The sequence below is a fragment of the Malaclemys terrapin genome, chromosome 5, assembly GCF_027887155.1.
Source record: "Malaclemys terrapin pileata isolate rMalTer1 chromosome 5, rMalTer1.hap1, whole genome shotgun sequence".
NCBI lineage: Eukaryota > Metazoa > Chordata > Testudines > Emydidae > Malaclemys > Malaclemys terrapin.
This window is the reverse complement of record NC_071509.1, coordinates 105806450-105820111: the sequence shown is the minus strand read 5'-3', so window position 1 is coordinate 105820111 and position 13662 is coordinate 105806450. Positions and strand designations below refer to the sequence as shown.

Sequence of the window (13662 nt, the reverse complement as noted above, 5' to 3'; positions counted from 1 at the left end):
AACACTATGCACTTAATTGGAGGTGGGGGCATCTTTCATCCGTATTGCTATTGTGAGCCATCTTTATCCAAGATGGGAGGACTCCTCCACACTGATCACTGTCAAGACTGAATAGTAGTTAGCTGCCTCATTGAATTTATCTTTTCTCTCTGACAAATGCTTGCCTTCAAAGCTCAGACAGGGAGATGTCAAGCTCTTTAAAGTCTTTAACTTGGTTAATTAATGTGAATGGAACAAGAAAGAACCAACCCTTTCCCCCTCATGTTGGCACATACAGGGACCTGAGCATGACCAGCAGATACCCTAACATCTTGCCTGGAGTTTTTTTTCTGTGGTAGTCTCTCTCTTTTCTAAATCTCTTAAAAGCTCAGTCAATAGGTTGTTTGGTTTGTGAGGAAGTTACTCAAGTTATACCTTTAAACATTTCTGTTAATTCCACATGAAACAAAAACAAAAAACAAAAAAACAGAAACAAAAATACAAGACCCAATGCATAAGTATTTTTTTTGCACAGATTTAAAAACCATAGCAGACTCTCTTTGATATTACTATCCATCTGAATATAAAAGCAACTCAAACTGCTGCAAAAAACTATTGTTTCCCAAGAGGCGGGTCAAACAGGAAAATAACAATGGAAGTATTTTCTTACTGCAGGCTTTTGCAGACTTTACTAATGTTTATCTTGGACTGACAGAAAAAACAGCCTGATATAAAACAACATGCCCTTCATAGCCCTGCAGGCTATTTGTATCATTTAACAAAAATGATCAGACAACTTCCACAAAACAAGAGTTTATTAACATACATTCTGTGAGCTATTTATGGAGAAGTACAGTTGTAACTGCTACCCTGTTTTACACCAGTGTGCAGGAAATTACACAGATAGAGATTTGAGGATTGAAACATCAACATAACATTTGCTGAAGTTATAGAGATTGTTTTATAAAGTATACTATAAGGCAGGGGTAGGCAACCTTTCAGAAGTGGTGTGCCGAGTCTTCATTTATTCACTCTAATTTAAGGTTTTGCGTGCCGGTAATACATTTTAACGTTTTTAGAAGGTCTCTTTCTATAAGTCTATATTATATAACTAAACTATTGTATGTAAAGTAAACAAGATTTTCAAAATGTTTAAGAAGCGTCATTTAAAATTAAATTAAAATGCTGATCTTACACCACCAGCCTGCTCAGCTCGCTGCCAGCCTGGGGTTCTGTTCACCTAGGCCAGCAGAGGGCTGAGTAGGGCCTGCAGCCGGGACCCCAGACCTGGGGGTGGGTGTTTCAGGGGTCAGGGCAGAAGGCTGGGGTGTTTGGGGGTGTAGGGCAAAAGGCTGGGTGTGTGTTGGGGTGGGGGGGGTTCAGGGCAGAAGGCTGAGTGTGTGTAGGGGGGTTCAGGGCAGAGGGATGGAGCTGTGGGGGTGCAGGGCAGAAGGCTGGGTGTGTGTTGGTTTCAGGGCAGAGGGCTGGGGGTGTGTGGGGGTGCAGGGCAAAAGTCTGGATGTGTGGGGGGGTTCAGGGCAGAGGGCTGGGGGTATGGGTGTGCAGGGCAGAAGGCTGGGTGTGTGTTGCGGTGTGGGGGGTTCAGGGCAGAGGGCTGGGGGCATGGGGGTGCAGGGCAGAAGGCTGGGTGGGTGTTGGGGTGGGGGCGGTTCAGGGCAGAGGGCTGGGGGGTATGGGGGGTGCAGGGCAGAAGGCTGAGCATGTGTGGGGGGGTCAGGGCAAAGGGCTGGGGTGCTCGGCTCATGGGGGTGCTCCCAGCCCCCTGCCCTGAGCGGCTCATAGCAGGGGGCTGGAAGGGATATGCCCTGTTCCACCCCCTTCCCCCAGGCTCCGTCCCTACCTCTCTCTGCCTCCTCTACGGAGCTCTGTGCACGCTGCCGCTCTTCCCCCTCCCCCTCGCTAGGGCCATCAGCTGATTGGCACAGGGACGGAGAGGAGGAGGGGCCGGAAAGCACCACACTGGGGGAAGAAGCGGGGAGAGGGGGGAAGCGTGGCTGCCGCGGAACCAAGCTTCTGCCTCCTGCCCCGGAAGGGGAGAGCGGTGGGTGGGTGAGGTAATATCTTTGGACCAACCATATAGCATGAAGGTTTACAAGGTGTCAACATGTAGAGAATTAAAAGATGATAATATATGTAATTTGAAGCTTGTCTCTCTCACCAACAGAAGTTGGTGAATCAACCACCTTGTTTCTCAATATAATATAGTGAACCCAGCATGCCCATGTAATGCAGTTTCTGCTCTATTAATTTTAAATCTAGCCTACCAAAACAGTAAATTTGCCATAAAATATAGGGGATACTGCACCTTATTCCCCACTGCCTCACACCTTGTGTTGTCATTTACACCTATGGAATTTGAGTGCAAAGTAGGTATAAAATGCTACTCTTATGATCTGGAAGCATTCCATGCCCATTGTGCACAGTGTAAATAAATGAATAAATTGCAAGGCAATGGATAAGAAGATCCACAATGTTTAATGACATTAAGGTGATCACCCAAATCAAGAGAAAATTCAATGCAAAGCATTATACCCCATTCCTAGTTGCTTTTTCATTTGCTTTTTTGTGCTTTTTGGAGTGTTTATTCTTCTTCTATAACCTCACTGATGCTATTTTGAATGATTTGTACATAACATGGATTATCCTTCACTTATAATATTTACATTTTTCAGGTAATTTTTATAAAAGTCAACCTCATTAATGTCTGTTTGCATTTAATAAAATCAAATACCCTACACAGTAAAATTTTAAAGTGTGTGTATAATTATTCTTCATTAGTCATTTCAAGGCATAAACTATATGACAACAGTCAGTTTGCTAAACAAATTATACACATTATCATCTTTTAATTCCCTACATGTTGACACCTCGTAAACCCTCATGTGAATAATCCAAGGATTAAAACCTTTTAAGTAAGCATTTCTCTGACATGTACTGACATCGTCTCTTCATCTTCCCTTATAGTATACAATAATTTTACCAGGGGCATTGTAATGACTACCGATGAGGTTCTCACATATTTCCTTGTAGTGTTTTAAAATAATATTAAGAAAAACAAATCCAAACAAAATATTAAATTAAAACAGTTGTATTACAGATCTGATTTAAACTCACAATATTAAGAAAATTATCAAGTATTCTGTTCTCATTGTGCCTACATAGTTCAATATGCTCAATATGTAAAACATTCTAATAATATGTATGCCCAACAGGGATGTCAGAGAGGTCAGTACTTGACTTCACTAAGTATAGACATGTATTATATGTCTTTTTTTTTTTTAGATGTCAAATAAAAACATGGAAAGAACCTTACATTCTAAAATGTAGTGTGAGCCATCAAAAAGTCACCATTTACACACAGTGGTAACTAAAAAAACCTGAGTACTTCAGATACAACTGTATGGTTATTGTGGATAAATAATGTCTATAAGGATGACCATTATTTGCCCGTTCATGAGCAAATGCCTTAATATCTTGCTAACATGCAACATGCATCTGCCATCAGAATTTTTAGAATACAAAGGAACACATACCATCATCTGCATCAGTAACATTAAAGTTGAGAATAGTAGATCCTGGAGGCAGATTTTCCATCAAGGACGTGCTGTATGAGGGCATGCTGAATAGTGGCGGATTATCATTTACATCTAGTATGTTGAAGTAAACTCTGATGGTAGTGAACTGACCACCACCATCTCCTGCATGGACAGTAAGAATGTAATATTGCTGCACTTCATAGTCCAATATGCGAGTCAGGTTAAAGACTCCAGTGACTGGGTTCAAGAAGAACATACCATCTTCATCATCTTCACTCACAGTGTATGTGATTTCTCCATTTACACCAGAGTCATCATCAGTAGCTAAAATGGCTGCTACCAAAGAACCTACACAAAACAATGGAAGAACTCAGTGAGAGAACAAGAACGAGGAATTTCAAAAAGACTAGAAATACAACTGAATACTCCTATAGAACTGGTAAACAGGCCATTCCTGTGCAATAGCAGGTCTCTTCCTTAAGAAATAAGAACCTCAAAATTGTATGTTTTTGTTAACATTGGGAATTAATTACACATATAGGCCCCCAATTTACCAAAGCACTTAAGCACCAAGGTCCATTCCTATTCAGCAAAGCACTAAAGCATTTGCTTAACTTTAAGCATGCAATTAGTCCCACTGAGGCACTGAAATATACCCAAATTATCTAGATATCCTTTTTTTCCCCTTAGGAATACATTTAAAAGGGATGAAACCCGTTGGGTGCCACAGAAATTAAGAGTGCACTCTATAATTACTCTAAAATTTTAATAGATTTTAATAGAAAATATCCTTTCTATTTTTTAAACCATCCTAAAAAAAAGGAGAAAATTTTGGATTAAATTCCATAAGATGGTTTACAAAACCTATAGAAAAAATATTTCATTAAACTCTACGAGACTTTTCCATAAGAGTGCGCTCAAAATTATCAATAATTTCACAGACTTTCGCTCCACAGGACCATTTTTGACTTTCTCTTATATTTAATTTTATTGTGTACAAGTTTTTTTAGGCTGCTGAGTGGCTATTCCAGTATGGTTTTTATTTTAAATTATTCTTAGGACATACAGAACCGTGGACAGGCATCTCTATTTCGTATTTAAATTGAAAAAAGTAAATACACTGCATAAATTGAGACAAAATACTGTCTTTCAATAGTATTTAACTTGCAGTGTTCATTTCTTTCTTTTATTTTAAATTACCATGAGCAATAACATACTTGGTCAGGAAACTAAAACCCTCATTCTTTACAGAGGATCCATTCTTGTAGTCCTTAGTCAAGTATAATTCCCACTTCCTTTAAGTTTGGCCCATTGCTTTATTTTTGCACTTCTTGCTATACTTGCTATGCTATCCTTGCTGAAGTTTAGAACTTGGGTGTCAGCATTTAAGCATTTTTAATACTAACTATAATTAAGGTCACTCCATTTCCAAAAAGGAAAATCGTTTTGTTGCTTTTTCATGGAACCAGATAAATTACATGCTTTACAACACGCTTAGTGATATTTTAGCAATGCAACCATGAAAACTGCTCAATATCAGAATGAAAATTAGTGCTACAATTTTATCTGCTTAATCAAGCTAAACATTCTGGTTTCTGTTATAGATACGTGATTTCCTAATGTTTCAATATTGCTGATTGTGGCTAAAAGGCTGTCCTAATGCTGGATACGATTACCAAATGTATAGTCATCATATCAGCTGCAACTGTAACTTGCAAATAAATAAGGAGCCGATCATTGTTGGCCTTTGTGCAATATGCAGGGTTAAGAAAGGAAGCAAAGAGCCTTCATGCACCCCAGCAAAAGGGCAAACTGCAATTACAATCCCTACACTGGATGGAATACTGGGAATGCTCCACTTGTGCATAACCTAGGACAGTGTTTCCCAAACTTGGGATGCCGCTTGTGTAGGGAAAGCCCCTGGCGGGCTGGGCCGGGTTGTTTACCTGCCGCGTCCGCAGGTTCGGCCGATCGCGGCTCCCAGTGGCCACGGTTCGCCGCTCCAGGCCAATGGGGGCTGCAGGAAGCGGCACGGACCGAGGGACGTACTGGCCGCCGCTTCCAGCAGCTCTCATTGGCCTGAAGCAACAAATCGCGGCCAGTGGGAGCCGCGATCGGCCAAACCTGCGGACGCGGCAGGTAAATGAACCGGCCCCGGCCCGCCAGGGGCTTTCCCTGCACAAGCGGCATCCCAAGATTGGGAAACACTGACCTAGGACATAAGACACACCAAGTGGGAAACACTGACCTGACCCCTGCATACTGGCCTGTCAACTGGAGCAAGATCATTGGAAAGTGGAATGGGACAAGCTGCACCAACCTCAGTAGCACCCGTGTGCACCTGTGATAGGAAGGGGATGAAGGCACAATTCTGTACCAAACACTGCTGGACCAGTATATATCTAGCACATTTTGGCCTTAAGTAAATATATTGTTCTCAAATTATTACAACTTTTTATTAAGTTTTTGATGCTTGAATTCTATATTTTTGAACATTGTTTTAGTGATTTAAGAGAATATTCTCATCTCAAGCTGTCAGGATTATACAGTATGTACACCCGTAAACTAATTCCCATTAAAACATACTGAGCCTAAAAACACCGCATTTATTACCCTAGGCAGCCTCAGTAACTATCTTTCTGTGCTTAGTACATGAATTCCCGTGGTACTGCAATCACTGCTAGAGGCTTTTTTTTTTTCAATTCACTGCACTGAGCATTGTAGTGGTCTCCGAACAGTGTGTGTTCTTACCCACCATATGTAGTGTATTATCTACAGCATACACAACAGCATGAGTGAAGGAAAGAATTCCAAACTTAACTCAGAATTTCCTCTCTTGGTCAGACTGAGTCTGACCCTTTAATATTATAAGGATTTTCTTTCCCTTTTGTATTTACTTCTTTTTAATGGTAGCATTAAAAAGAAAAGATCTACAAAACCCTCTCATTGATGCTCTAGTAATTCCACAGGTCCTTTGGCAGGATGCATCTACTGTTAATATACACATTGAGAGACTACATTACCTGATTTGTTGAAGCATAAAAATACTATGAATTCTCACAGTACATTTCCATTCCCATTCTATACGATACGATGAAAAACAACATTCATTCTGTGCTGAGGATGTGCATACCAAGTTTCAGCCCGGAGGTGAATAAGATGGAGTTATGAATAGAGCTGTGCAAAATGTTCACTCCAAATCTCAATTCACTTGAAACTGAGGCAAGTTAGGGGTCTTAGTCTAGCTTATAAATATCAGTTCAAGTCTATGAAGGTCTCATATTTAGTCAGCCTACATTCTTCTGGTCCAGCTGGCTCCCCAAATTTAGTACCCCTACTCCCGCTTCCTGCTGGAACCTGATATCCACTGCCTTGGGTCTTCTGGGAACACTGGGTGGCTGCCACTCCCCAACATTTTTCTGTCCATTCTCATTTAGTAGTAGAACCCAGAGGCCCCAATCAGGACTGGAGTGCTCCTTGCGCTGGGCACTATACAAAAACACAAAGATACGATCCCTGCCCTACACCTAAAAATTGCAGTCTTCCTTTTCTGGGAGGCCTACCATTTGTTCAATAGCTAACTCTGGCAACAGGAATGTCCCTTCTCCTGCTGCCTATGAGGAAAGTTAGGCTCCTTCCTGACCACCCCTAAAGACAGTCAATTTAAGGGAATGGGATTTGGCTCCATTTGGCCTTCTCCCCACCGTTAAAAAGATGGAGGAACCACAAAAATGAGGAGGGCGCCACCTGCACCAAACACAGCAAGGTTGTCCTACCTTGCCTGAAGAAGAGAAAGGGTAAGTAAAGGCTGCATCCCACCTGAAGGCCTGTGCCTATGGTGTGAATGAGTGGGATAAGGGTGAATGGATAGAGTAGGGAGGTGGTTTCTTGGAAGCACATATTCTATAGAATTTGAACCTGCAAGGGATTATTTAATTATAATTTTGCATCCCTGAAAAATGATGTAACAGAAATATTTGCAAATGTTTACCACACTGGCACTATTATAAGAAAAACAGAAATAAATTTTAGCATTTAACCTCTGCGTCATGTTTCTATGTGAATGTCTATGCTCTAAATAATATGGATAAATAGTGATGGCACACTTGAAAAAAATGGAATGATAATGCCACATGTTAGCAATAAAATTAGTGTGTCAATAGTGACAATATTAGTGATCACGGCTGTATAGGTCAACGGAAAATAAAGGGTGCGTACCATCAATTTTAGAAAATAACAAGGTTTATTCCTTATTTACCTGGGGTAGTATCCTCTGGTACATCAAACGAATACACAGGTTTAGAAAATTTTGGTATGTGATCATTAACATCACTAATAGTAATGTTTATTCTCATGTCTGAGGACTGTAGACCGTCATCAGCACGAACCAGCAAGGAATACTTGGAGCGACGTTCCCTATCCAAACGTTTGGTGGCTATTAGATCTCCTGACTGTGGGTCAATGTGGAAGCTGTCTTCAGCACCACTGATGATAGTGTAAGTGACAAGAGCATTAGCTCCCTAAATAAAAACAAAAGTAGTCAGATCAAGTTATTTGTCAGGCAACTCTTTAAGGCCAAGTCATTCCAACAACTGCTGTCTGCAAACATTGTTCGGAACAATTTCCTTAACAAAATAGCACCCCCCCACACACACATCTAATATTTATTTGGACTGGACAGATAGAGATAAGATTATCAGATATTTTTTAACTCCTGTTCAAAAAAAGGATCAAATCTAGTCAGTAAAATAAAGTGCAGGGAAACACTGGTCTTCTACAGGCTTCGAAATCTGATTTAAGATCAAATCAGTTTCACCATAATCTATTTACTATATCATTTTCTCTCTTAACAGTGATTAATGTTTCTTTTTATTGTTTTATGTTTGTGAGGCTGAATTAAGTGATCAATGTAAAACAGGGCTCAATTCAGCCCTTTCTATTCCATGCCTTGGTGGACAGAGAGTAATGGAGAAGTAGCAGCCAACTGGCAAACATCCTTCTCTAAAATGTAATGATAAACTTGCTGTTTAAAATTACAGGTCACTTAGACTACATCTACTCTGTGAGCTACGGTTGTGATTCCCCTGCTCGTGTACACATACTTACACTAGCACTCACTGAGTGTAGCCACTGTAGCCTGGGTAGTGGCAGCAGAGGTATGCTGACCTGTGCTGAGTATAAACTCACCTGAAACTAGTGGGCTTGTATTTGGCAAAGTTCAGCTATGCCTTCATTGCAACTACCAATGCTACCGCAGCTACACTGCTATTTATACTCACATTAGCTTGGTGAGTGCTAATGTGAGTACGTGTTCATAAGCAAGGGAATCACAACCTTAGCATGTAGAGTAGATGTAGCCTTAAATGCCATGTTCATATCTGGTGTCATGAGAGAGATAAAGATACTTATGTGAACATTTGGACAGTATGTCTCTTACCAAACTTTTTATCCAGAGTGTTTGTTCAAAAACCAGGAATCAGTTAATTGATAAAATAAATTAAAACGTATACATCTGCCCAGACTCAAACAGCTGTGCATAGCACTTCAGTCCACATACTCTCTGTATATTCAGGTGTACCTGGTGCACGTAATGCATTTTCCTGTAATTGTATAGTTTAACAAAAACATTCAGTGAAAACTTTGCATTTCTTAGGTGACCACACTCTTTATTATTTGTTCCATTTAACCAGTTATTCCCATTTTCTCATAATGGAGTACAACTATGAAACTGACTGCATTTGATATTGTCTGGCAAAATCAGTAACTTTTCATAAATTAGGTGAAAGGCAAAGAAAATCAGAATACTTAAAACCCATTAAAACAAATAATCTGATATATAGAAATTTCCTGTCTACACACTGACTAAAAAAATTAGCAAAATGCAAAAAGTTTGTAATTGTTAAAGCCATGGCTACTACCTGGTGCCTATGAAATGACATCACAGTTATGTTGATCTGAATGAATGCCTTAATATAATGGGCGAAAGTATGAAAACTACTGGCCAAAAGTCATTATATAAAACATACAAAGGATTTTCTTATCCATTTAGAGCATGATTTTTGAAGGGGCCTTAATCTGGCTTCCTTTTTTATGTTCACAATTTTATTCTTCCCTGCAAGTAATTGCGCATGCAGCCAGTAGGTAGATGTCTATAGGCACAAGCAAAATATTGAGCTGTAGTTACCTGCTGACATAAATTACAGGTGCAAAAAGTATGCCAGGTTTTAAAAGTCAGACCCTCAATACCTAAAAATATATTGTGGCAAGAATATTACATGTAAGAAAAGATCATACAATTCACTTCAGAATGGAAAGGAAGATAGTTAAAATCTTCCATTGTTAGAAACACACAAGTAAAGATGTCTATGCATTTTTAAAATACACATTGTTACAAACATCAAAAATGCATCTTGCACTCGTCAGAAACATTTTAAATAACTGGCATTAGACTGTGAAAATTAAGTATCATCATTCGTCCTCATTAGGGAACTGAGTGCCCCTAGAAGCCAAAGGAAAGACTCTCATTGAAATGAGGGGTTTGGAACCAGTTCTAGTAGCATATTAGTATGCTTTAAAAAAAAAAGAAAAAAATAAGGATGGTTATTGATGTTTTCTAAAAACACGTGCCTCTAACCATCCAGTTACAAACAGTGTTAAAATTAGGCTCCAGACTTACAAACAGACATGTCACTATTATGAAGTCATGATTCTTTTATTCACATTTTATCTGCCAGCTACAACTTACATTGTGGATAACTGACTTACACATCCTTTCTATTAGATTCAGGGACACAAAGTCCTGCTTTTTGCCCCTACAAAAGAGATGCTACTAGGAAGAGAAACCAACAAATTGGAAGAAGAAAGAAAGAAAGGAGACATACACACATCCTTACTCATATTGGATGTGTTCTATTAGTTTGGTTATAGAAGGGACTAGATAAACTATCATTAAAACAGTCATAGAAGCCGGCACTAAGCTAACACTAAAAGAGTTATAGGATTATCCTTACTACTGTTGAGTTAACTCATTATTTATTTAAATGAAAGGTGTTTGTTTTTTAATTATTTGATTTTATAGTTTATTGGTAATACAACTTGCCTGGTACACACCTATTGACATTGTAACCTTTTGTACAGTCAATAGAAAGTCAATTAAAATGAATAAAACATTACAATTAACATTTAAATGACTTCCCACCCAAAAAAATGAATAAATTAATGAAATTACACATACACACAGACTTCCAACAATATTGTAATATCATTACTAGGTCAGCCGTTCAGCTGGAATGCTTCCATTATATTCTTATATATATAATTGTAATGTCTTGATAGCACTGAATCCGTATGGTTGACCATCGGATGCTAGGAAAAGTACTTACGCACAGTAGGGTTTTTCAAAGTTCTTTCTTTTCTCTTTTATTTTTATAAAATTAAAGCCCATGGTAACACATCATAGTGACAGTAGCTAGATCTAGTCATAGAGTAGGCAAACATTGTGAAAGCTTCCCCAGCTTAAAAATACAGCCATCTTTGCCTGAGACAGTGGTTAGTCTGTAAATTTTGGATCTGGCTTTGGATTTTGGACATCTCCATAGTTCAAAGCTGTTTGGATCTGAAATTATGGTTTCAAACACTTCCCCACCAAAGAGCCTTGACCATGGGCTAAAGTGAGCACTTTTAGGACTGACATGATAGTCCAGTTTCTGTGTCAAGTCAGCATGTAACATCTTTGCTGAGAATGACAAAAAGGATGCTAATGAGTACCAAACTATGGGTTGTGATTTTTTTTATCTGTACAACTGCTCATTAAAAGGTGGATTGAGAGCATCCACTCATTTCATACAGGCCAGTGAATGCCCCCGGTGACAGCGACTTTGGCTAACAATCTTTCCATGGGAGTAACTCACAACTATGATACTTTCTGAATATACTGTGGGGGAGGAGAAGGGCAAGACTGTAGTAGAAAAGTGCTGTTGCACTTCTTTCTCAGGTGAAATGAAATTCTCATTACAGTAGTTCAGAATCAGGTCAAAATATGTTCACAAAATGGTATTATTTAATATTCTTGTTCAAATAAGAAACATACTCTTACCTCATCAGCATCCATGGCTGTCAGCTGCATTATTTTAGATCCATCTCCTATATTCTCTTCTACAGTTAGATCAAGCATGTCTGTTGGGAATACTGGTGGGTTGTCATTGATATCCTGAAGTGTTATTTCCACCTAAAATGCAAGAAAAAAGAAGAGTTTCATGAGTACTGTATCCGTCAGACATTGATTAAACATGAATGTTGCAAATCACCTAACTTTGAAAAAAATCAGGTCAACTATGCCTAATCAATGAATAAGAACATTCCCAAATAACAACAACAACAACAGAAAAAGCTCCTAAGGCTATTAAAATTCCATGTTATTATGAAATCCTCATAGAAAACCCTCTAACATAAATAAAGTTAATTTGACTTGTTGATAGCAATTGATTTTAAATGGTCTTAGTCTAGTTTATATTGGACTAGGTCCACTGATCAACTGTCATTGTAATCCTCAATGTTGGCCTCTGGAGGACAGCTGCCAAGACCTGGGGAAGAAGATCATTCAACCGTTAAATGCTGCCTGACATAAAGATGAGGTGGTGTAAAATTCCCCCTGAAATGTTTACATATTGGCAACTCTCAGTTCTATGGGAGGAAAAATTCCCTTGCATTTTATATAAAAAAAGCATTCTGTTCTGCCCATCTCTCCCCCCAAGATTCTCTTATAATTGCAAACACAAATTCCTCACTCCCTGCCTAATCACATCTAAACAAATATTCTTTTAATACGTTGTGTTTATATACTTCACAAATATTAATGCTAGTGTCTGAAAGATGGGCCAAGGTTATTTACTCATTGTTCTATGTAAGTACGATTGTTTAGTTCTCACAGGATTGCTGATGCTGAAATTCAAAACTTTAGGGCTTGCTTTTTCACTGTTCACTGGGTACTGCTTGCTAAGGTTCCGATAAAGGAAGAGAGGACAACAGCTGTTTTATATCTATAGTGAAAGTAAATGCTTCCCACAGGGCTCAAAACATTAAGTGGTCACCAGAATCTGAAGACCACCAAAGAGAAAACTGAGTAGCTGGGGCAGGACTGTCTTTGTTGTTTGTTTTACAAACAGGGAAAGGTAGATAGGTGAGCTAGACAGAAAGAGAAACAAAGAAATGGATAACTTAAAAGAAAAAGCAGATATGCAGATTGACAGAATAGTAATTGTACTTTAGTACCTCCCTTTCTCATTGCTCACAAGGGATTTCCCCACACTTGATTGAGAACATATGTCTTAACCAGGTCTGGGTATAATCAGTGCAGACATCTGAGCTCCACTGCCTGTAGTTTCTACGAGCTCTAGTAAACTACTAGATTTTCTTCTTATACTCTGCTATCACCTAACACTAAGGCAATCAATGGCAGAATCAGTGTTATTTGATCAGGAGAATGAGCACCTCAATGGTAGGAGTTTCGTTTCTGTGAGGAATAAATAGTTTGTGCCAATATACCCAGGGGCACCAGAATGGGGGGTAGGAGGCTTACTGGCTGTAAGGGCAAGTGACGGGGGGGAGAGGCAGTGGGGAGTGAGCGTGGAGTGGAGTCTTGGAGGAAGGGAAAGTGCAGGGGCAGGGACTCAGGGGAAGGGGTCATGCAGGGGTGGGCCTGAGGGGAAGGGGCGGGACAGGGGCAGGGCCATGGTTCAGGCACCAGTGGTCTCCCCACTTCTGGGAGCTTCCGCTGCTCCTTAATCTATTCCATGCTCTGACTCTGTGGCCTTGAGGTCACTTAATCTGAACAAGAGTCTTCCCATCTCAGTTCATCTGTATTTATCTGATCTTGTTTCTTATTGTGTCTCTCCCCAACCTTACCTCTATGTCAGTTTCAACTGCCTACTTGTCCTCCCATAAATACCTTCATGTTTTCATACATGTCACTGGCAAATTTCAGTTTTCAATACAGTAACCATAGGTTTTTGAAAAAACTCAGAAAACTATCTAAGGACCTCATCCTACAGGGTGCTGAGAGCAATCAGTTCCCATTAGCTTCAATGAAGTAAGGATACTGGGCCCTGTATAAGCAAACCACTTTTGT

At 39.6% G+C, this 13662-nt stretch overlaps 1 protein-coding gene across 1 annotated transcript in view; it reads right to left on the bottom strand.

The window, feature by feature from the left end:
• The window catches only part of FAT4 (FAT atypical cadherin 4), a 237847-nt gene that overhangs the window by 98206 nt on the left and 125979 nt on the right, over nucleotides 1–13662 (bottom strand). Inside the window, exons 2-4 of the mRNA XM_054030110.1 lie at nucleotides 11632–11763; nucleotides 7795–8056; nucleotides 3534–3884 (exon numbers count right to left, since the gene is read on the bottom strand). Coding sequence (XP_053886085.1) covers nucleotides 3534–3884; nucleotides 7795–8056; nucleotides 11632–11763 — 745 coding nt within the window. The remainder of the gene's footprint in view (nucleotides 1–3533; nucleotides 3885–7794; nucleotides 8057–11631; nucleotides 11764–13662) is intronic.